At 41.9% G+C, this 24,761-nt stretch overlaps 1 protein-coding gene across 1 annotated transcript in view; it reads left to right on the forward strand.

Annotated features, from left to right (window-relative positions):
• Positions 1–18,892, forward strand: part of ABCD2 (ATP binding cassette subfamily D member 2) — a 40,130-nt gene extending 21,238 nt beyond the window's left edge. The window contains exons 7-10 of the mRNA XM_057370048.1: positions 9,502–9,647; positions 16,159–16,243; positions 16,954–17,079; positions 18,653–18,892. Coding sequence (XP_057226031.1) covers positions 9,502–9,647; positions 16,159–16,243; positions 16,954–17,079; positions 18,653–18,863 — 568 coding nt within the window. The 3' untranslated portion in view covers positions 18,864–18,892. The remainder of the gene's footprint in view (positions 1–9,501; positions 9,648–16,158; positions 16,244–16,953; positions 17,080–18,652) is intronic.
• Positions 18,893–24,761: the final 5,869 nt, after the last annotated feature.

A 24,761-nucleotide genomic window follows, 5' to 3' on the forward strand; every position in this document is an offset into this window, starting at 1 on the left:
TTAATATATTATAAGAACTGAGTACATGGCTGGTATTTGTAGGATCTATCCTGCAAAACAGTAACAACCTATTTAATGGGTGTTAGGTTCATTTTGCTGATAAAAACTGCTCATAGAATCATAGCCTTGGGCTGAAGGGGACCTTTAAGACCATCTCGTTCCAACCCCCTTCCATGGGCAGGAACACATGACCAAGTTCCACTRGACCAAGTTCCTCAAAGACCTGTCCAGCCTGGCCTTGAACATTTCAAAGGATGGGGTGTCAACGACTTCTTTTGCCTTTAAAATTTAGTTTTGATGGCAGTGCCAGGGGAACAAATTCACCTGCAGGTTAACTGAGAACGCTGTGTACCTTAGCAATGGTACAGACAAAGTTGCATGTTAGGGAGTAATCTTGTGGTTGCATTTACATGACCTAGTTTCTGCACTAAGCTCCCATTACTCTGCCCAGCTTGAGCAGTTACCTCCAGCTTAATGCACCTGCCTTGCAACTGTGCAACAGAGGATCTTTGACCGTGAACAGAATGGCAACTGTTTACTATTTCAGTAATATTTTACCTAGGAACATCAGAAAGCACACTTCAAATGCCACATGCATATCAAGTTATGAGAAGAAATTTGGTTACATAACAGTGGGAAGCACTGGGAARCATAAACCATAAAATCTGCCTGACATAAAAAGCTTGATGTGAGAAGACCGAAAGGATGCTGGCTTTTGAAAGGGAAGGACAGCTGAAAGATCTAATAACAACTTTGATCAACTTCCTGGGTAGTARGTCCTTTCTCCTCCTGCCTAGTATAGTTTTCAATTAGAAACTCCATTACAGTGCCCTATGCTTTTAAAAATCCAGGTAGACATAGTGARCACCTTCCTCTTGAAGAGAAGACAGTAATTCTTCCCATGCCCTTTAGGCTTTGCCTTTTTCCTGCCTCTGTCCTGGGCTCCAGAACCCCAGAACTGTGCCCCAGCTCCAAGATGTTTCAGCCCTCTGCCAGCTTCTCAGTGCTCTGCTCACACTGACAAATTTCTTAAGTTCTAGTTTGTTTGACTGCCTGCAAGCTAAAGCTGTTTGCTCAAGACYATGTCCAGACAGCTTTTGAATCTCTCCGAGGATGGAGACTCCCAGCCTCTCTGGGAAACTTGTCCCAGTGCTTGATCACCCTCACAGTGAARAATTGTTTCCAGATGCTCATGTGGCCTCTCCTATTTCAGTCTGTGCCCATTAGGTCTGATCCTGTCACTTGACACCACTGAGAAGGGCCCAGCTCTGTCSTCCTTGTACCCTCCCTTCAGGTATTCATACACATTGATAAGATCCCCTTGAGCCTTCTCCAGGCTGAGCACCCCCAGGTCTCTTTCCTCATAGGAGAGATGCTCCAGTCCCTTCATCAGTTCTRTGGTACTTTCATCCCATCAGATGTCAGGAACCCAGCACTGTGCCACACCAAACTGATCTCTAGCATTGCRTATGTGCTACACTTGGTCCCATTTGTGCTAAGGTTCCTTGGTATTATGGTCTTGAGCAATCTGGTGCGATTTTCTTAGGAGTAAACAATGCCATTTGTCACTTCTACTGTCAGACCAAAGGATGTTACCATGAGAACTTGCTGTTTCACTTCAAGATAAYGGCAAGGACATGCAGGCAGTGTAATTGCTGGTGCCAAGTGGGAGCTGCTTGCAGGCTCCTCTCTGATAATTAGCTGACAAAGTTTATCCTGCACCCAGGAGATAAGTGCAGTGCAGCACAGACCTGAAGGCCAAGCTGTATGTACAGCACAACCCTACACAGTGCAGCAAGTATAGCACAGGCCCATGGCTGCTCAGGGCAAATATTCTGCAGATCACCAATTCCGTAACRCACAAGAGTCTTCCAGGTGGGATCACTGCAGCGGCTTGTCCTGTGTCCTTGAAACAGTTTAGGAGGATACCCCTGACTCCAGAGAGGGCCGGGGTGATTAACTCGGACTTACATGAGTAACTTCTAGGTGAGATGAGTCTCTTCTGCTGGCAATTCTGAATAGTCCACTCAACACTGGTTTTTACTTCACTGTTCTTTAGCCATTAATGGACCCATGGTCCCATGGGAGCATGTGACAGGTGGGGTTTTTTCTTCAGTTCATCATGTGTACACCTGCCTAGCTTAGAGGGGAGTGTGGCTTTCCCAGGAAGAAAGACTTTCCAGTCTTGGTTATTTGCCTAACATTTTGCATTAATTATACYCTATCAATCTTTGTTTCTGCTAGATTACAACAGCTCCCTTGTGGAGCTGCGTCACATACTAATTATGCTTAWAAAATGTCTGTAATAATTTTCCATATACGTGGTGTTACTCCGTATTCTGTCATATTCTGACCTGTGCAATGCAGTGTTTCACTGCAGATAAGAGAAGGAAATTAGTGCAGTGTGTGGCTTCTCACTTGTTGGCAGGTGTTCACTGCAGACAYACTATTGCTCTATGAATACTTGTGTGTTCATATGACAGTGCATGGAAAAAGTTACGCCATGGACAATTAAGCACTGTGGAAAACTGGAGCAAAAACACCCTTTGCTCTAGAGGCTTTGCTGTCTACACTTCCTCTTCTCTGTGAAATCAGCTGTCACTTCTTACCTATGAAACTATCAATAATTTGGGATCATTCTAAGAGAGGGAAACTGCCTGGCTCATTGTGTTAAATTGCTGTGATAAAACTCAGAAACACCTCTTAGGCTGGAGTATGCCTGGTAGGCTAGAACTTTGTCCAGAACAGCTCATTGTTCTTTCTTCTATTAATGGATCTTCATGATCATCCATCCAGATAATCCTTTTATCATCAGTAGTGCCAGAGGTATGAAAAGGCTGGSTGTGCAAACACTGTGTGTTTAAGAAAAGGAGAGTATTTTTCCTTCATTTGATTGATTCATTGCAGGTGGTATAACTATTTCAGAATGCATTAGATGCTTAYATTTATAGAAATTGTTTAGGCTTTGATTTTAATTATAGATGTGTTTTTGTGTTTTCTCTGCCTATCACAAGATACAAAAAGATTGCATTGAATAATTATGTGAATTGTTGACCTTAAACATTTTTTGCCATCTAACCAGTTTTAGTAATATTCTATCTGTTCATGATCTTGGTAGTAGTGAAAAATCATGAGATGATACCTGAGTATGAATATCACTTTAATTTAAAGGGATCTCTTACTTTTATGGTTATTATTTGCTCCCAGATTGTTTTCTCACAGAAATGTGCACAGCATTTTTGGGGAAAAAAAACCACAGAGTGATTAATGTGATTTTTTTCAGCCTTTGATATCATATTATAATTATATGCATTGAAAATTCCGCCTTTCATACTGTCCATTTCATTTTCTCCTAACTATGTTTCTTGGCATTATGGTCTTTAGTGCTCTGGTAGGATTTTCCACCCAGGTAACTGATCTGTCTGAAATATTTAGAGGATGTTAGTGGCTAGTTCTGTATGAGTGGAGAGCAAAGTTCAGTGTAGGGTATTTTAAAGACAGATCAATTATTTATATCTGTAGAAGGGTTGTTGAAACTTTAGCTGGCCCTAAAATCCCTTGAACTAGACACAGTGTGATAAACATTATTTATTATTTTTTAACTCTTCGGTGATACCATCTTCTGTTTGAGAGTAGTGCATACAATGCTGCTTAAAAAGAGCTTAAATCATATTCATTCAAGACATTTTATTTTCTCAAAATTGTAGTGGTGGTGCCATTTGTTTTTCTGTTTATTTTAGTACTGCTATCAAAGATTATTAAAAATTCAGTTACTTTAATTAGGAGGCGGCTGTTGTTTCTTGAGSATCACTGTTGATCAAACTTTGCTGTTGGTGAAAACTGGAGTTTTTACTATTGATCTAAATCAGCAGCATTGCAATAGCTGGTGTTTTGCTGRTGKGATTTCAGACAAAGTATAGCAGCTCCTAAAAATGATCTTGGCAAGCAAAGTGATGAAAAATTCATGTATAGGGGGATTCCCTAGATGGTCAGAGCAGAGATTTCAAGCTTTTGGAAAATGGTCCAAAATACATGTGTAGTAGGTAAAGGGAGCCACCTAGAGTTAACCTATAGGAATCTCTAAGTATAAATGTACGKCTGATCTTCTGCCTCTTCCTGCAGTTTAGGTGCCAAACTGAGAGCTAAACGTTAAACCCATGTGTCTCTCCTGAGAGCAGGCACCTAAATAAGATTTAAATGTTTTTGCAATGGTGCTGAAGAGTTAGAATAGTTACTGCATTTTATCTTAGAGAGCATTGGGAAAAAAAAAAACAAAAAACAAACTGGTACTAAAGTCTCTCTCTTTCCAGTTAAGGACTCTGACTGTATAGTATGTGATTAGGTTCTTTACAGTAACKCTTTGCACATATGGTTCCTGCCTTTTAACAGTAGTTTGCTTGCTTCAGTGGGAAGATTAGAAAGTGCCCTCCCTTTGACTCCTCTTTGGCCGGGACACTAGCCTAGAAAAAGAGCAATCTGATGCCCTGCAAGGTGAGAAGAACTTCAGCCTGAACCCAGTTCTTGGAAGAGATTTGCTAAACAGAAGTTTGTCATACTGTCCTTACTCTTGCATCTCTAGTAGCTGCAGGGTTTTGTGCTGGACTTAAAACTGTTGTTCTCATATTCCATGCTGTGCTGGACCTTTTAAGGAATTAGACAATATTGGCTTTTTGGACTGGAGATTCTTCAGTGCAGGCACTGATTGCTTAAGATCATTCAAGTTTCCTAGGAAAATACCTCCATGGGTGGGGCTTGGGCTCCARTATCACCTTTTTAAATAGAGATGCCTAAATTTGGAATACATTTTATTTTAGTTGTCAAATCAAGCATTCTGAATTACACTCTGAAGCTGTCCAGCCTTCATTGAAAATCCAAGCTGCARTTTATCTGAAAAGGAGAATCCCAGGTGTAGTGTTCCTCTTTTTCTCTCCCACTTGGATGTATTAAATATGCATCTTGTCACCCAGAGACAGAAGGTTATAAAATGGGTCAGCCAAGTGTTTATAGTTGCATTGCACATAGTTTTCCCACATAACTTCACAGATCTRTGAGAATAATATTGCAATAATAGCTGCAAACACACTTGGACAGCAAATGGCAAATCAGGTGTTGATCACTCAGYTGGGGCCATTAACATGGGAAATTTTAATTCCAGCTGTGCCAAGGAAAGCAAGGTGAGCTTTAAACTGTCCCTGAAAGCAGTTCCTTGGGCACTTATATTGGACTAATAYCTTTTAACTTCTGATGCCAGACACCTAATTAGAGTTTAGCTTTGGTTGCTTTCTTACTCAGTGCTTGTAGTTAAGACCATGACCATTCACATTGCTTTACAGACTCTCAAAGTCCATATTGATTACTTGCTCTAATTCTTTAAAACAAAAYTATGGATCTGCAGTAACAGATTATCAGTTTTGTCAGCACCATTTATTTTGCATGGAAGATGAAAACACMTTTGAATACATTCAGGAAGTGGTGGAAATATTTTCAAGTGAATATGACTTGTTCTGTTTTTGGACCAGAAATTTCTTGACATCTGAGCAAGTTTTTGCTCTTCAAGTCCTTTGCTCTTCAAGACATCAGGGAATTACTAGATGTTAGTACAGCCTGGCTGCTCTGTGCAGGGTTGATCTATAGTCCCTTTGAATTGCATTATACCCTTTTCTTCATGCCTAATGGCTCCAGCATGTAAGTTCTCTGGAAAGAGCAGGGGCTGCTATGTCCTGCTGAATGTTCTGTAGCACCTGCTCCTTTTTTCTTCCCACAGCTGATGCAGTGAAGAGACCATAGGATCGGCAGCACTTGCTCTTCCTCTCATTGTGTTTTCTCAATGATTTTGCCAGCATCATACACGATGTCATGTGTCAGTAGGACCCTGGGGAATTGCCACTGGCTTCAGATTGTAGCACGTCTTGAAAATCTTTCTTTCAAGCCTGCACTGCAAGGAGGAAGCCATAAGCCTTAGGGGTGATGGCTTGTTTCTAGCAGAATGAAGTTACAATGCTGCAAGGTGAAGTGCTAAGTGCACCAAGCTAGAATTGGTCCTGCAGCAAAGCTCTCAAACTGACTGAAAAACCATCAGTTTATGAGAATTGAATATGTTTCTTCTAAAAAATGSCTTGATATTCCAGAAAAACAGGCAAGAATTTTTAAGTTTTCTTGGCTTTCTGGAGGCTTGATACCAAAGCTTTAAAAAAGGATTAAAAAAGGATTTTAAAAAAGGATCCTTTAAAAAAGGATCTTAAATCCTGTATCTCAAAAACACCATAGAAATCTCTTTTCAGAAAGCAGAGAAAGAAAACAATGGCAGAGCTATTGCCATCAAAGACATGACCTCAGCATGGCAGAGGAGTTGCTTTCAGAGTCTGTAAAAGTACTTTCTTTGAGACTGGAGCCCAGACACCGTGGCTGAAAGGAAAAACTCCATCAGAAATCAATTAAGTCCAGTTAAACTCGAATATTACTTTAGGACCAAAAGACTGTTTTTGTTGCTCAAACTGCAGAAAAATTAATGTCAACAGTATTTGAACGAGGAGCTTACTGGCAAAGCCAAAATTTCTCTKTTGCTGTATCCAGTTACCCATACTTACTGCCTGGTGTCCAGTTATCACACACATGTAACCTCAATTACAAGAACATCGGATGTTTGACAGGTTTTAATTTGTGGCACCCGTGGTACATAAGGAGGTTGTTATCTTCAAGGTATGGCTGAAAATTCTGGTTTAATGTAAGATTWTGAGTTAGGTGAGATCACATCTAASTTTAGCACTTTGGAAATTAGTTATCTAAGTTATTTGCCTGGGCTGTACCCCCATCAAGGGAGAAGACACTGCCAGGTTGCAATCCATCCCCACCCTTAAATGAATAGGATAAACCAACCAGAGAGGTGTCTCTTTTTGTTGTCAAGATTTGGAGCCCCATCTTTCATGCCAAGAAAGATGAAGTGTCCCCTCAGGGACGTGAGTGGCTTGACATGGATGGAGCAGAAGATCCTCTATCACCTCCCAGGGCAGACCTGTAACCTGAAAGCTATTTCTTCTTTCTGTTAGTTAGTAATTGATGGGGTTTGTTACTCCACTGCAGTGACTTTTCTGTAATTTTTAAAAACTAAGTGGGGAGAGGCATGCATGGTAGTACCAGTGTGCTTAGATGGGGGGCCACAAGGAAAATCCAGCTGTGCTAGGAAGCAATGCTAGCGACTTAGTAAACAGCATGGCACCAAGTGTCCTGGCAAGGTGCTTTTGAGCATTGCTTTCTCTGTTTCGCTGTAGGTTAAATCTCAGAGCTGCTAGTCATTACAGGATCATACTTCACAGGATTAAGGTACTAAACCCTAGACAAATTATATGATAGATACCTGTGTCCTCCTTACCCTTACCTGCAGCTTCACCTAAATTACACAGTCTACCCACTGATTTAAACCATTCTGAGCCCAGGTGGAGTTGCTCTTCTGTCCCAGAGGTGGCAGCAGTCTGGAGCARGTGATGTGATTTCTGCATATGCAAGAAGTAAAGCCCTTTGGGATTTTAGATGCAGAGCATTATGGATATGTAATATCTCATTAATGCATGAAGTTACTTAATGTTTAGAATTGAAATTTTGCAATATCCCAATTAATGTAAGTGGTTCACTGCACTTGGTGCTAGTGTTCATGCAGCAGCCCGAAGCAGYACTATTCCCACAATAACCAGAGAGCAGAACAATGAGCAAAGAGGAGCAAGCAGTGCTTGTATTTGACTTGTGGTTCTGGTTTTGCTCCATCTGAGTGCTTGCCACAACACGGAGATGACCAAATACTTGCAAAAGGTTCAGATTCCCTGCTCTTCACACCCTCACCCAGCTGGTGGTGAAAGTAGTGTAACTACAGGTGGGTACAGACAGTTCACCATGGATGCTTGCAGCACGAAAACCAATGCAGCTGATGCCAGCTTTCATGTGAATTTTATTCATATTGCAGCTTTAGTTCTGTAATTCTTCWTTTGTTGCATTGTGAGTTCCTTCACATTACTCTGTGGTGTGTTTTAGGGACTCTCAGAATAACAATGGCTAGATCCACCCTTCTGCAGATCCTACAAGGGAACGGAAGAAATCTGCTGCTGAGTTATTACACATCTCTGTCCAGCAAAGCCTCTTCATGGCTGAGACCTTCCTACCACACAGGTCCAGAGCTTTTTAGGGAAGAAAACTGACCTCTTGTTAATACACTATGAAGTTGTTGGAAACAGTTTTTGGTGGCAAGAGCAAGCTGCCTGGAAGCCTCCTTGTTGCTGGCTCAGTTTTTACTAATGCACTGTCATCATCCTCTGGTACCACAGCTCTGATAAGGCTAGAATTGTCTTAGCAGATGAGCCCAGAGCAAGTTCGTGGAACTCTTGGCATAGAAAGCAGTACAGAGTCTGGAGCTGGTCTTTGTTCTTTGGCTCTGGCCTCCTCTTTCAAACTCAAAATCCCACAGACTTCCTGCGGTGTTTCTAGTTTCCAAGAGTTATCAGCAGTGTCTGTGAGACAGCATGGATATTTGTCCTTCACAAGAAATCTTCAGAGCAACAAAAGAAATGGTCAAATAGATGTGCCTTGTCTTTGCTATCCTAACCTGAATGACTTGATGTCTTTTAGAGAGCTGTGAAACTGTTCTTTCAGTTTACTTTGTTTTGAGTCTGGGGGAATTTTTGGGGCCTGGTCTGTACCAGAGGCTGGGCACAGCCCATGATGTTGTGGCAATTGTCCATAGCCTTTCCAGGGGCATAACCATGACCGGGGACTAAGGCTTCAAATWGAAGACAGCCTAGTTTAGTAAGACAGATGGTATTACCTGGTCTGGAAATATGGTGATTCAGAAGCTGCTTCAATACAGCACAACCTTGTGCTTGGCAAAGGGAGGCTGGTGCTGGGATGTTTAAGGTGACCAGCCCCTTTAATGTGTGCTAGTTTGCAATTCAGAAGTGGAATACTGCCTTCTAGAGCCAGCTAAGTTATGCCTGGTCCCAGTTCTGCCCTGTAGAATGGTAGTGTGCAAAGAAGGTTTTCAGTGCTCTCCTGCCTCACTTGTGTGTCTCCTCCTGCACCTTGGATTTTTTTTTCCCAGTTTGAACTGCAATGCTTTTTTTACAACTTAATTTTAACATGTGAATATTTAAAGCAGTATCTTAATCTCATAGAGTACCAAACCTCAATTGAATACAGGATAGTTCTGCTGATTCCAAGTGAAAGCACTCAAAATGGGCTATGAAGTGGATATTTATTCTGCCTAATCTGTCATTGTGTTTCCATGCTAACACTTGCCCCGTTGTTACCCTGTAATCAGCTGTTAYGGAAACAATACCCTAGGATTGTCCCTAGGGTAAGTTTAGAAAAATGTTCAGCCACAATGCACCTACYGGATAAATCCAGTTTCAGCAACATAGTGTTTAAAACCTTATACTCTGTTCATAGAGCATCAGCAAGATGTGCTGATCTGATCTGAAGCCATCCTCAGATTATGAGTTTTCCTGTATTGTTTCTCAGGCCCTACATGTCCATTGGAACACTACGGGATCAAGTCATCTATCCAGACTCAGTGGAAGACATGCATGAGAAAGGCTACCAGGATCAAGATCTGGAGTCTATTCTGCATATGGTTCATCTGTACCACATAGTTCAAAGAGAAGGAGGTAAATTGCATATTTATGTAAAAAAACTTGAGAAAATCCATTCCTTGTATGTGTGTCTTAGTGTGACTGACCTTTACTGACTGCACTGGCAAAACTGAATCCAGACCTTTGTGGCTGTGGGAGCCATGGTTGTYGTTTCTGATACTAATGGAGGGAGAAGAGCTGAGTGCTTCTCCCCTCCTCAGTAAATACATGCCCAAGCTGAGCATCCTCATTATCTTGTGATGTCCAGTCTTTTCCTGGTAATCTGAGATCACTGATCTCCCTTGATTTTCTTAGAAACTGTAACCTGTCTTAAAACATTGTAATGTCTCTGACTACATTAACTCAAAAGCRTGTGAAGGAGGAATCAGATCTGCTTTCACCTTCCTGGTTTGTGTGATCAGCAGGAGTATGCATTCTGAGGAGTGTCAGAGAACACCCCACCAGAGTGAGCGAGTTAAAAATAACCAAGTGACACTGGCTGGCAGTAGAGTGTTGCCATCTACTGCTTGCTGTTTGCCATGTGTTCTCAGCATTGTTTGTTCTCCAAGTAGGGGACAGCATATATATACTGGCACTATAAATGTCAAGATGCTAAAAGACTATTTTGTGTCTAAGGAACTGGAGCATTTCATGGCTTTTTTTCCCCAAGCACAGCAATAATTTTCATCTTTTTATTCCTACCAGCCTCTGATCTCTAGTTTCAATTTCCTCCCCATCATTATGTGTTTAAAGCCAACATAGGGCAGAATTGGTAARTTTTAGAGAGAACAAAAAAGTTCTTCAGACCCCTCTAAGGGGTGTGTGAGTGTACTCAGCCTTTCTGTGCCAGCTGTCAGTGCTGTTTTTGATGAGGTATTTTGGGGGCATTGCCTTGTAAAGTGTGTGCTTGGTGACTCTCAGGATTGTTCTGACAACAGAGAGTAGAGCTTCAGCCACTGGGAACCCCAAAACAATGTCTAAATTCCAGTTTCTGGATGGGAGCTTGTTCTGTTGAAAAGGCAGAAGGTGTCTTTTATTTCTAAAGTATACATGAACACTTCAGAGTCTTTTCTGCACATTTTAGAGTGGGAAGTAGTAATCACTTACAGCAGCAATTGTGTACCTACAGGTAGTTCTCTACCATKGGTTAACAATTCTTCATTAATAATGTAATAATGGCTGTTGGCCCTCAAGTTACAATAGAAAATCTGCCATAATTCTGATTCATATTATTATTCAGATCTGATCCTACAACACAAGAAAAAGTGGGCAGAGGTAAACTCAGTGACCAGAACAATTGCAGGGAAGGCCTCTCCTTCGTACACTGACACTATAACTATTCCTGGTAGTGTTCCTGAGTCACTTATTTCGCTAAGTGAGGTGCCCAGATTTCAGAAAAGCAAGCAGGAATGTTGGAATGAACAGCTGGAAAAGGAGGAGCAGTTAAATTGTCACTGGCAGGAAGTCACTGTGGAGTGTGTGCATTCACTGTGTGCTGGTACTTGTGGTTGGACTGCACAGCACCTGACCCTTGGCGGTCCAAGCCACCCCCCAGCAGTCTCTGAGTGCACATGGCTGTGCTTTCTGACCCTGCAGCTGGAGTGTGTAACTAACTGGTGATGGGGCAGTCACTGTGCCCCACATACGAGATGCCCTGSCTGCAGTCACTGTTCTGTGTTGCCAGGCTGAAATCCCAGGTTTGGATCAGTCTCGCACTGCTTTCTGTGCCAAAGAAAGGATTTATTGCTGGCCTTGTTCTTGCTCTTCTGCCTGTCCGACTGCCCATGCTCAACACACRCAGTCCATTACAAAGTCTAGAGGACACTGTTAATGTTCACTGGTGCTCTATTGAAGCTCAGGATAAGGGCACACTGTGCAAAAGTTTGCACAAACAAATGTTGGGAAAAAACGTGTCTTAGGGTGCTTTGTGATCTAAAGTGAAAGAAGTGGGCAAAGCCGGAAAACAAGGAAAGAGATTATCACATACCAGGAAGTTTTTAGGACCATAATATACTTACTTGTTCCCTTTTCTTCTTGGGCATTTGCAGGAGACAAGTGCCAAGGTAGGAGCAGAGAGAAAATCCGTGACATATGATTTCACACAYTATGTGGATTTCATATGCTTAGATATTTTTTAGAGCTGCCCTGGTCTGGGAAAAAGACTCATGTTCTGTTTTTTTGGGTTTTTTTTAACTAGCAAGACATAGAAATACTTGCTGAAAATGAACAGTTGAAATTTTTTGTTCATACACAGACTAATATTTTAAATTCTAATTTTTATTTTTATTCCTTTACTTAAAATAATATTTTTAATTAAAATTATTTTTATTAAAAATGGAACTTTTTCCTTGTTAAATAATGAAAAATCCCATATAAAACTTTGGTGCTTTAATTGATCACAAATGTCATGCATGTATAATCTGATGCTTTGCAGTTTTGTATCCTGCTCCTTGTGGATAGCTAGGAAAAAGCCAGATGAAGCYAGAAGTGCACAACTTTGACTCTAATTATTTGTCCTGGTATGACTTTATTGTCCTTTAACTGAATTACTTCATGTTGCATCAGTATAAGGGTCACCATATTACAAGCATTATGCCTGATGTTGTTTCTGTTGCTGCCAATGACAGAAATTCCTCTTTTCCTAGCATTAAGGTTTGACGCAGTTAGAAGTAAATAGAATAAATAGCCCAATTTGGCATTTAGCCAAATTAGCCAATTGTTACCCTCATGAAACATTTTTCAGTTGGTATCAACAGAATACATCAAATCCACCAAAACAACAACCTCCTCCCTACCACCGCTATTCTGGATGTGCCTGAGCCTAAGCCTTGAAAGAACCCAGTGCGTGGCTGGGGTCGGAGTTCCCTTCCTACTGAGGCCCTCACTAATGTTTTTCTCACCAGCTGGATATTAGAGGGATGCTGTTCTGTTACTTAGCTTGTTATTATCTGTAAGGTGCCCCATCAACATCTGCAAAGTTGTTAGCTCTACCAAGATTATATTCAGCATGTGTGGTGAAAAAGCAYGTCCAGAAAAGGGGGCTAAAAGCATGGATATATGCAGTACATACACATAAAGTARTCCCTTTTGAAGTGCTTTGAAAATTGGTGTCTGTTCAACAAGTGTCAGTCGTGCTGAGCCCTGGGCTGCCAGCAGCCTGTCACACGAGAGGAGCCGTGGGGACGTGTAGCTGCGCCGTGCCCGYGTGACCGGGCCTGTCCGGTTGGGGCTGATGACATTACTGAGCAAGTTCAACCTGTTTATGGTCTCTCAGCACCCCAGATTATAATTATTCCTCATTATTTTGCACATTTGTCATATCTTTGGGTCTTGTCCAGAGAGCCTTTCTGCCAGGCCATGTATAAACACACAGACAAGCCCATTTCCTCTCTGTGAGATTATTTCATCTGATCATTTTAGCCCTGGATTTGCTTTTGTTACTGGTACCAGCAGGAACTCTGGAGAGCTGTGCCAGCTTTTCCAGTGGCTCTGAAATCCAGAGACACAAATCCCTACAGTGTCATGCTGAGCYGGGGCTCATGCAATTGATGGTCTCTTTGTTCCTTGCTCAGCTCCGGGTTGCCCTTGCATATTCATCCTGCACAGCACTGAGCTCTCTTCCGCTGTCAAAGAGGCTTCCATGCCTGAAAACTCAGCAGGGGTGGACTCTCTGGCTGTGGTCTGCTGTGTTAGCCTTTCTTGTGTTCTCCAGTCCATGTCTGATAAGGTGCATTGGAATGTAGATCTGAAAAAGGGACTTTTAAGCTTATCTTTTCATGCCAGCTGAATGCTCTGTCTTGCATGAAAATGCAAGGATTCGCAAGGATGAAGGATACAGAGGGCTACAGATCCCAGGAGTAACCCWTTTTTTATTGTCAAATACTGCTTGCATTTTCCTTCAGAAAACTGAGATTGAAGAAGATTATAACTGAGATTATGGAAGAAGCCATGCTAGAAAATTAAATGCTGCTATTTTGAGACTATCTGTAGTTTTTGCTGACAGCTATATGTATTTCTACTGCTGTTACTGTGCCCAGCACATTAAACATGCTCTTTGTCTTACTGGCTGCAAAAACCATAACAAGAAGGTGRGCAGGGAATTCGGATTCTGAAAGCCAGGATTGTGTTTGTACCTACTGAGAGATTTGTGCTGAATTTATAGATGAGCTGTTTCATTTCTTCCTTTGTGAAGTGGACTTAGGGTGACCTAAGACACTGACTTGGCTGATACTTCCAGAACACTAAGTACCTTCCCTGACCTGTGCCRTGTCAGCAGGAAGGAACAGGAGACAAGTAGGTGCCCTATTGTTCATGGACAGGAGGGAGTCAGTTTAGTGTGAGTYACAATGCCTAAGTGTTCAGATAAAATTATTTAGATGTTGGAAAAGAATTTTTTTAAGGGATAATATAAAATTTATATGCATTGCATATAAAATTATCTGTTGTTCGAGGTGTTTCAAGTGGAAAATTCAGGGAGCATGCTAGGCTGGAAGAGACAAGATGCACGTCTCATGTTCAGTTAGAACGTAAGTTGAAGAGACCACTGAGGTGACCATTGTATCCTGGTAAACAGCAATTAAATCTTATACCTTAAGAGAAAATAATAGAATTATTTTGCTGATGAGGATGCTTCTTCCTGAACTTCATTCCCTTTTTGYCTTGTAATAAACCTTATAAACCAGCTGATCAGGAAGCAGCTGTATGCATGCAGGCACTGCTTCCCCAGGCACATGTGCACACATGCACACCCACCCACACCCTAGCTCAGATCCAGGTCCTGGAGCTCATCTGTATTCTCAGCTTAAAAATAACAACAWAAGCAGCAGCTTGAATGTTGTCTTCAGAAACATAGTTGTTTCTATGGCTTTTGTGAAGAGCTGTTCCCATCCCTTGCTARAGCCCTTTGCCAAAAGGGAGCGCTCCAGGTATTTTACAGTGCTTTTTGGAATCTCAAGGTGTTGGTGCTCTCTGCTCTCTGTGAGGTCCCAGCACCAGGACTGCTCAGCAGTAGCAGTCTGTACGTATCTCTGTGTGTATCTGTTCCCTTTACCAGCGTACATCCAAATGGTGATTTGGTTAATCACTGCACAACTCCATCTTTGCTGGGAGCCTGCTGATAGAAAGCACTGTTTGTGCCTCCGGGAGGGTACCTACTGACATCCTTGARCAAGAATGAAAGAAAAACAAGGGAAAACTATGGGATCACTAAAGATGATGTCTTTCTCATGTGCATATGCCTGGTTTTAAAATTAACTTTATAAATATTGATTAAAAAATCATTACACTATATATTCCAATTTCATGTAAAGCAAAATCTTGAAATTTAGTCTCTGTCATTATTAACTCCTGTTTTCAGTCACAAAGCCCCTCATGGGATGTTTCACTTATGTTTTGGTCAGTCCAACCAAGCCCTGGTACAGCACCATTCACATGCAGAGCAGTGCTGAGCCTCCTGCATTGTTACAAGCCCCATTGTCTCACATTTGTTCAGGTATCAGAAATAACACAGCCCACCCTCTTTGTTTTCTCATTTATACACTTTTCTGGCAAATRTTTATTTGGTTGTGTTACTAACTTYTTAGTGGCAGTATTTCTGGGCTGATCTGAAGAAACATTGTCTTACTTTCAGCCCCCCTCCAGCTGCTTGTCTCATGAATAATAATGATAATCTGTTGAGAGAAATGTCTTAGCAGATTTTTTGCTACATCCACACTCTTATTTTTGAAAATACGTCTGTTTTGCTACTCTATCAATCTGGATTCTTTTGACTGAAAACTTATTTTCAGTAAGGTAATTTGTTATTTTAAGGTTTTCATTAGGAGTACTCACATGAATCATACAGCAGAACACCAGTCTGCTGTAAGATCAGAGATAAAGTTCCTCATGCTCCTGTTGCATGTACCTGAAAGTGATAAAGAAATAAATCAGTTAGATACCATGCAGAATATTAAATAAGGATACCCCATATTATAGCAGTTGTGGTTTGTTTTTAAGTACAAGGTAGTAGGAAACTTTTATAGAAGATTCTCCTGTCTGATTGCAGTTTTGCTGTCTGTCTGTGCACACAGATRTATCCCTGTGTCTGCAGTTGTGTTYCTGTTGGGTTTTTTGACAGTTTTCTTTCCCTACAGTAGTGAGTGCAGTCTGACACCACTCTTTATTTTTCACACTTTGTATATTTAATTTGCTTTTAAATTTCCACTCACACTTTTCACGAAAAAGTAGGAAATTGTTCCATGAAACAAATATGACAGAATAAAATTACTAGTTATATATAGATCAAAGAATTTTTTCAAAGAGATGATAAGTAACCAAAAAGATAATATTCCACTTTCAAAATTGTCATGATATAAGGGATATTTTTCCAATTCAYTGCCAGTGGATAGATATTGAGGTACTTCAGAAGATGTGATCCAGAAGCCTGAGCTTCTGCAGTGGAAATGCTTTATGATTTTGGCTACAGATTGCAGAGATGTTGCAAGTGAATCTGCTTTTCCTTCAGAAACTTACATTGTCCTCACTCATTTTGTTTGCATTTTTTCTRAAGGCTGGGATGCAATCATGGATTGGAAAGATGTGTTATCAGGAGGAGAAAAACAAAGGATGGGCATGGCCCGGATGTTTTACCACAAGTGAGTGTTACGATTTGTTCCTTAAGAAGCATTGAAAAATGGAAAAGAGTTTTGCAGGTTTCCTGTTTGAGCAGTAGTAGACTATGATCTGCATGCAATGTGCAACACTGTCTAGCATAGGACCTGCATAAACCTTGTTGTTTATTCATACAAGCTCAGCCTTTAGTTTGGATGATGCTTCTTAAGCTTTGCTTTTGGCAACATAGCATTATCTTTTCCAGATACTTCTTTAACCTCTCAGGCACAATTGTCTTCCCTCCTACAAATGTTGCAGAGTCTGATGGGCTGTTGCAAGAAGCTCTTGGAGTTTGAAAGCCAAGCTCCTTAACCTTTTGATTTTGGAGACTAAAAGCACATAAGACAKCCCAGTCCATACATAGCAGTGGATAGGAGCTTTGATTCACCTTTAGCTACTGCATAACTTCATGAGAGTACAAAATAATACTAGGTCAGACTAGGACATGAAAGTTAGATCACTGTGTACTCAGATGGGCCAGGAAATAAATCCCATTTTCCCTAGAAGTTGTCTCTGCACCTGAATAATGCATGGAAACTTTATGTTGTTGCCAGCCTAGCTTCCAGCTGTAAAAAAGAAACAGCTGTCTGGCAAAAATAGCTCTCTGCTTCCTGTTGTTCTTTCAATTAGACATTGTACATGGGAATACTGTCCAAAACCTGGGAGAGTAATGTTTTTTATCTTCTTTTGAAAGGCCGAARTATGCATTGCTGGATGAATGTACAAGTGCTGTAAGCATTGATGTGGAAGGAAAGATATTCCAAGCTGCAAAAGCTGCTGGGATATCCCTGCTTTCCATAACACATAGACCTTCTCTTTGGTAAGTATGTTCAGGGCTTTATCTTGGTGTTTGCCTTTAGCTCTCTGGCAATCAGTGGATTGGCCTTTATCCTATGTACTATTGTTTAGTCATATGTACCACAGTTTCTAAGATAACTTGTCTGCAACAATAGTGATGTAAATTGTTTTAGCATAGATTTTTTTCATTCCTTGAAAGATATTTATTCATTCCCCTTATTTTTTTAACATGTTTCAGTTATTAACATGCAGATATCTAAGAGGTAATTAGCTAGTCTATGCCACAGCCACAGCAGGCATCACCAGGTTGTTCCGTAAAGGTGACAAGATACATGAGGTGTCCTGGGGAAGTTTACCAATGCARGGAGAAGATGGGAAACATGGCAAGTGGTTAAACTATGCTTTGTTTTTCCATAGGAATAATATATCCAATTTTTAAACTTCAGTTGTGTCCTCTATCTTCAGCATTTACCCTCCTGGGTTTTGGAGGGGGGGGGGGTGTGGAAATGGAGGCATGGGTTAAGCATTTGGTGTCACAAAGGATGATATTCAAGAAGTGGTGAATATAATTCTGGAGATGAGTCTCTTTTCAGTGCCATGTCATAAGCCATGGAGTTTATTAAAACTGTCACGTTCCCTGAGTGTGATTTATAATCAGTGTTTTATGATGCATTTTACCTTCTATAATTTATAGTGATAAATTACACATGCCAGAGRCTCTGAGGGAGCTCTCTGCTCTTCCTCTGGCTCCTCCTGAAAAATGTTTTGTCAGATCTTGACAGACTCCATATATGTACACCTTTGAATATTTTCAGTGCACACACCCTGATACTCACTGAAAGATCTGTGACTCCTACACAGATTTTCTTTATTTTGGTCCCTTGCAAACTGAACCACGTTTTAGGAATGAAGTTACCTTTAGCCAACCTTATAAGATGCAGGGGAACAAACTTAAGTTTTATCAGTAGGATTGGGTTCATCAGCCGGTTTTCTGCTAAAGAGGTAAGACGTCTGTCAGAAAGGGATGTAAAAGTACTAAACTGGGACTAGACATCCCGAGGGAGAAATGAGCCTTGTCTAATGCTGMTGTTCTAGTTCCTGAGGAAAAAGGCATTTGATATTGTTGTAGTGAAGGCAACTGTAGCCACCATGTCTCTAAAAGGGAGGCWGTAAGAGGGAGTCCACCACCTTGGCCAGAGACAGCAGGTGATGAGATTCCACAGCCCTGCTGCCCRCTCCTGCCAGCATCCCTGCAGGTGAGGGGCTCAGAACCCAGCCATGTGCGCTGCTGAGGCAACAACTGCCCTGGCTGGGAGCCCACACCAGTGCTGCTGCTTCCAGCTGGAACCCACTGAATTTCACGATTGGCCTGGGGCAGTCCTGGTGATGGGCTTTGAGATACCCAAATCCCTTATGAAAGAGTGTCCTGGGATAACGAGTCATTGAAAAAAAGGTGTTACCCAGTGATYCAGAACTGGACAACTCTCAAATTCCTGTGAGGCACCTTTGCAAAGAGACACATAGGTCCAAATTTGCATGCAAAAATAAACCATCTATTCCCTATGCCATTACTAATGTTTTCATTTCTGCTGCAGGAAGTACCACACTCATTTGCTGCAGTTTGACGGACAGGGCGGCTGGCGGTTCGAGCAGTTGGACACCGCTATCCGTTTATCACTGAGTGAGGAAAAACAGAGACTGGAATCCCAGCTTGCAGGAATTCCTAAAATGCAGCAGAGACTGAATGAACTGTGTAAAATCTTGGGAGAAGATTCAGTGCTTAAAACAATGGACAAAGAGGAATAAATAATTTATGGTTTCTGTTTTTAAAAGTATTTTTTTAGTTAAAAGCATTACAAATTCAGCCATTATCCTTTGCATGCATTGTGATAGAGGCTTAGAGCATAGCAAAACACAGCCAGCAGGAAATAATGCTCTGAATGCTATGTAAGACATTAGTGTTTTAGTATTAAGGAGGAAAGTGGTTGAACTGTGAAAAGAAAATAATGAAGGGCACAGAGTATAAGATTAGTCATTACAGCTTATGTTAATTCCTAGTGAAAGCCCAATTCACTGCAAGAAACGACCAACACACTTAGGTTTAATAGGTGAATTTTTGCCTGAGACTTGGCCTGCAGAATGTGCTCTTGTACCGGGTCGCTGTGTGCGTATGACATGCCTGCTACGCAGAGCAACCGGGCATGACACTCAGGCATGGAGCACGGCAGAGGCACTGTCTGGGTGAGTATGCAGATGCATGCAAAAATCTCATTTGGGTATAAGAAACATTCTCTCAGCCCATGTAAAGCAAGACTTCTGTTCTACTAGTGAATAGTATGCACACTTTTACCTGCATTTCCATAGGGAATAAGGTCATGGGCTGACCAGAGGACAACTGTCTGAGCAACCCATTGTCCTCATGACAGAGAAGCAGGGACAGAGCTAAACATGTAATATACTTGTGCTTTATGCCGTTACACATAGCTTCAGAGGCCCTTTGCCCTTCATGATACATCAGTTCCTTTGGGGGCTTATTTACATCCCTTAYTCAGTAACCTCTGATGGTGTGGATGGAGCACTGGGCCTGGCATCAAATGACTTAGTTTTCGCTTGACTAAATCATTCATCTGCTCTGTGGGTCTGATCCAGCTGGCATCCATGTCTGACCCAGTTCCTCCATTGGCATAATCACAATGTAGACACTTGTTTGTTCCATGAGACACTTCTTGATGGGAAGGACTGYAGGAGAAGGAAATGTCAGTTTCCAACAATACACTGAATTCTCAGGCGTGCCTGTCCTGCCAATTGAAATGCTCAGCACTTAAAAAGGTCTGCGAAAAGTTAAAGCATTTGGTAACCACTAATTAATATGCCTGCTGTATTTTGGTGGAGTGGCTGAACACTGCTCTCCTTGTGGGCAAATGCACTGTTTAACAGCCTTGCTTTCAGATGCAGTCATTGACTGTCCCATCAGCTTTTCAGCTGAGTAGCAATGTGGTCCCCAATCAGTCAGAAGGTGCTTTAACAGAGCTGCCTGAGACACTGCTGGCCTGAGTGCCTTGCTGAATGCAAAACCTGGAGRATTAGAAATAAAAATGTGAATGTATTTAAGAGCTCCTGCTCTCCCTGACTCCAAGTGCACAGCAAATAGGCACCTCAAGAGTGAAGATCAGGAGGGGTAAGAGGCTTTGCAAGTAGGTGAATGAGCCTTAGCCAAGATGTAGCAATCCTGAAATTTGTTGGTTCTTTCTTTTTCCCAGAAGTATGATTCCCTAGAAGATTTCTGTCTGTTGTTCTTAGTCTGAGAGAGGCAGTGCATAAGCTGCTAACAGCTGTTTGGAGAGGAAAAATATTTTAGGGGCATTTGCTGGGCTGGAAGTGTTTGAACACCCTGAAGTTAATATAARCTCTTTCCTTTTTCTGATTACTTCAAGAACAAGAGGAAGGTGAATTAACTCCATCTGCCAAATCCCAGTCTGGTGCACTAACCATTAGCCCATATTTCTTCTCAGTGTGCTCAGTGTGCTGCTTGGTAAGGCATTTGCACCAGAAAATTGAGTAAGTCTGCTCCCTCCAGTCTGTGGCTTGAATGTAACCCTGTAACTTACCCTGGTGGCAACAGTTTGTTCCTTTCATTAGTTTTGTCTGTAGAGCCCTCTGAGACATCTCACTGATATAGACAGGAATGCTCCTAGGAATCTTTGAAAGGGCTGAAAAATGAGGGTTCAAGATAATAAGATGTTATGTCGTAAAGCACAGACTGGAGGTCGCTGCTGTGGTGGCTGACATGCACGCATTTTAATTTGCAAATGTCTCTGCTTGTCCCTCTCCCTGGAGGCGAACTTTCCCCCTTCTCATCTTCAAAGCAAAATTCAGAACTGCTAAGGAAAAAAAGAAGTCAGCCAAGAATCTGTTCTCAGTGAGCATAACCGAGATGACTGATGAGTGTAAAAGCTTGCAGGTTTCTGGGTGATGTTACTCTAAGATGTGATGAATCAGGCACACACCACAGGCATGCCCTTGGCCCAGCTGCAGTGTATCCTGCTAGCATAAGGTAGCCACAAAGCCACCTTTCCACAAGCCTTTCCCAAGCCAGGACCTGAGGTGGAAGAAGAGGCATTGCTGTTCCTCACTCTTCCATTATGCACTTTAACATTGGCTGGGAACTAAACCAGGGTTGTCCATTCTTTGAATGAGTGGGATACTGAAAAGTGCTGAAGAATTGGCCCAGTTTGCCAMAGCTCCAGGTAGGTCACCAAAGCTCTGCCCCTGTCCTTTGACCTGCTGGGAGCCATTATGGGCAAGTGCAGCACCTGGAATCTGCTGTATATCTTACACAGATCAAAGCTGGCTATCCCTCATGGCGCAAAACAAGTATCTTCTGAGGAAACTATGTTTAGTAGAAAAAAGTGTGTTTTCTCTTTTTTTTTAAATGAGATTATGCATAAAACATACAAAATTTATATATGTTATTGATGAAATTTTGATGAAAACTGAAATCACACCAGGATCAATGTCTTAGTATTTTCTTTGAAGTTTGACATATATTTCTTGGATCCAGTAATAGATTTAACCATTCCCATTCAGCAATATAGTGTAAAATACCCTAGAATCTCAGTCAGTTATTCACATTCCTGTAGGCATGGTAAGAATGCTAGAGGCTGCTATGAGAAGAAACAGGAAGTTTCTGAGTGATACCGAGCCAGTTTTGGAAGGAATTYCTTTACTAGTGGGTCGTTATTTTTCAGGTTAGTTTTGTGGCAGGAGGAGAAACTGCCCTGGAGATATTTTATACAAACTTTCTGTGCTGTTCCAAGGGCTAATTGAGAYGGGAGTCTCTGTTTCTGGAGAGTTTTACAAGGCATAGTCCAGCTCATTCAGTGCTGCTTCAGGCCCAGCCCAGCAGAGGTGCGTGCTCCCTGCTCAGGAGTAGCACAGGGAGATGCTGTTCTGGAGCCGGGCCATAGGGAGCACATGGCCCTGGCAGTACAAGAGGGTCAAAGTGGCACAGGATACCTTGGTGGATGCTGTCTTGTGGGACAGTGAAAGCTGCTTTTGAATGTTCATTCCCTTTCTGGTGTTCAGAAGCTGTGGCTCCCCAGCAGGCTGAGGAAGTGGCTTTCTGCCTGTCATACCCATCTGGAGCTGGCCAGACCCCCTCTTGTGTCACGGTGTCTGTGCATTCAGGGCCGAGTGCTGCCCTGTGCTGAGCACACACGACCCCATGAGTGCCCTGTTACCCCCAAGGCACAGGGCAGACTGCATTGCCTGGGTCTGTTTGCACCTAGAAGAGTAGAGGTGATGAGCAAAATCCATACCTGCCTCAGGCAGGTAGTAGCTGTACAACAAAAATATGAATTTTCCAGTTCGTTCAGATAATGCAAGGAGTTTTTGCAAGAATCTTCAGAATGGAAGCACACATATTTTGTGCGTGGTATTTCAGTATATTTTAACCTGGGAGGAGTTTTTTTTTTTTTTTTCACTTAGTTTTGGGACGAGAGTCATTCCTGGTTTGGACTTGGAAGTCCTCCTTCTGCAGGGACAGAAAACCCCATGTGTCTTTCAGAGGAATTTTTCAAAAGCAATGGGATTTGTATTTAAGTAGGGAATGAAGTACTGGGTATTAAATGGGTATTTCAGAGAAAATTATCTCTTAAAGCAAATGAACACATCTGCAGTCCACTCAAACTTATGAATGGTGATAATGCATGTCAAAGTCAAATTTCTGAGCCAATCATATGAAGAAATCCCCCTACTGAGCTGTTCATGAAGCTTAGGAGAACTGAACTGTTAATCAAATGTGTCTTTGTTTTGTTTATGTTTGATATTAATGCCTTTCAAGAGCAGACAATTTATAAAGCAATAAAATATGCTTTACAGTTGTAATTTATTCCAACCTCAAATAAAACATGTTGCATTTACTTTCAGTTTAAGTGTTCTTTATGAGTCATTCACAAAGCAGTCGGGACCTGCCTGCATGTGCTCTGAGAGTCCTGTCCCAACCCTCCTTTCTGTGATGGAGCAGGAAAGCTCGGGGTGGATGCTGAGTGTTTTCAAGTTAAAACAGGTATTTCATTCCTAGGTCAGGCTGGCKTCAAAGGCTGCTGTGAGGTTTCTGATGTCTCGTGCCACCCACTGCAGTTTGTACATGATTGATGACAGGAAGGTGACGAGCTGCCACCCCTTGCTGAGGCTTTCTGCCAGGGGACTTCACCAAGCAGTGAGCCAGGGGACCGTGTCAGCAGAGCAACATCAGGTGTCTCAGCAGCATCACTCCCAAAGGTTGTTGGGGTTTTTTTCCTAAGATACAGTTATGCATAAGGCACCAATGTCACAAATACCAACAAGTGAGTGCTCACGATGGCCTAGCAGAGAAGGGAGGTTTTCTTAGGGAGTATGAGTACTATGGTTGACTTTTAAGCTGCCTGAACACAGAGCTGGCTTGTGTCCAGCCCCTTTGCAGTGATGTGGCAGGGCATGGTGAGGTACTGYGTGGTACAGGACCTGGGTTATGCAGTTGGGGAGCCAGTGGAGATGGTGCTTGCTTGAAAACTGGATCTTTATGGGATGACTGGAGTCTGGTCCCCTGGGCCTYCCTTCCAGCCACTGCACCCACTCAGAGGGAGAGTGAAGTCCAGGATGTCAACAATGAAAAACTAATTTTGGGAAGTCTGTGTGTGTGAGATGTGGGACCAGGCTGGGGCTCATGCATCAGACCAGGCTTTGTGGTAGTGGAGGTGAGCTGAAAGCTGAGGTTGCACTTCAGTTTCACCTTTTTTGACAAGAAATGTTCTGGTGTCCACTCCTTRGAGAACATTCCTGCTTCCTGATCAGGAGGACTGGTGCCATGGGTTTCGTGTGAAGTGCCAAAGTCCTGAGCCTCTGCCCAAGGGTTAAGTGTTCCCAGAAGAGAGGGAGAAGCAAGACTTGCATCATGGGACTTAAAAGGACTCAGGAAGTATTCAGAGCAAAGGTGTTCAAAGATTTCCCACAGGTGAAATTTTCCAGTAGGTGGGGAATATCTGGAAGAACATCTTATGATGTCTCTCTATGGCTTATTTCTGATAATGGCTCATTCTGTAGCACCTGCTTTGTATTTTTTAAATTAGTGTCTTTAACCTAATGTGATACCATCTATGAGAAGGTAACAGTAACATTTCAAAAATACTGCACTGACTCAATGCAAGTCTGATGTGTTTGAACAATCTGTTTTTAAACAGGTAATTAAAAAAAGGAGAAAGAGATCGTGATGGTGGCTAATGCAGGGCTGAGGAGCCAGCTGGGTCCTGGGGCTGGGCTCCCAGTGAGACACCAGGCTGGGATGAGGTCTGGGAAAAACCAGTCCAGGAGGAGCCAGATGCTGGAAAAGAGAATAATGAAACCTGTCTTGGAAATAACATAATTGTGCAATAGATATTAATTTTCTTCTCTTGTYGTCAAACATATAAAGACAAGCTGTCTCTGACACAGCATTTCTAGGATAACAGGAACAGAAAACCAAAAAATGCTCATTATTGATCAATTCTATGAAAAAGAAATTGTCATAAAAGTTATTAAKATTGAAATGTCTTTGAAAGAGAGTTCATATTTGTTGTGTTTTAGAGTTTTATTTCAAATAGATCAGATTCATAATGCTTTTCATAAAGACTTGAGTTTTTGGGAATCAGAAATTATTCTTACCTTCAATTATAAGCTATTGAAACA

This window comes from Malurus melanocephalus, unplaced genomic scaffold (genome assembly GCF_030028575.1).
Source record: "Malurus melanocephalus ecotype Western Australia unplaced genomic scaffold, MMel_1.1 scaffold_118, whole genome shotgun sequence".
Taxonomy (NCBI): domain Eukaryota; kingdom Metazoa; phylum Chordata; class Aves; order Passeriformes; family Maluridae; genus Malurus; species Malurus melanocephalus.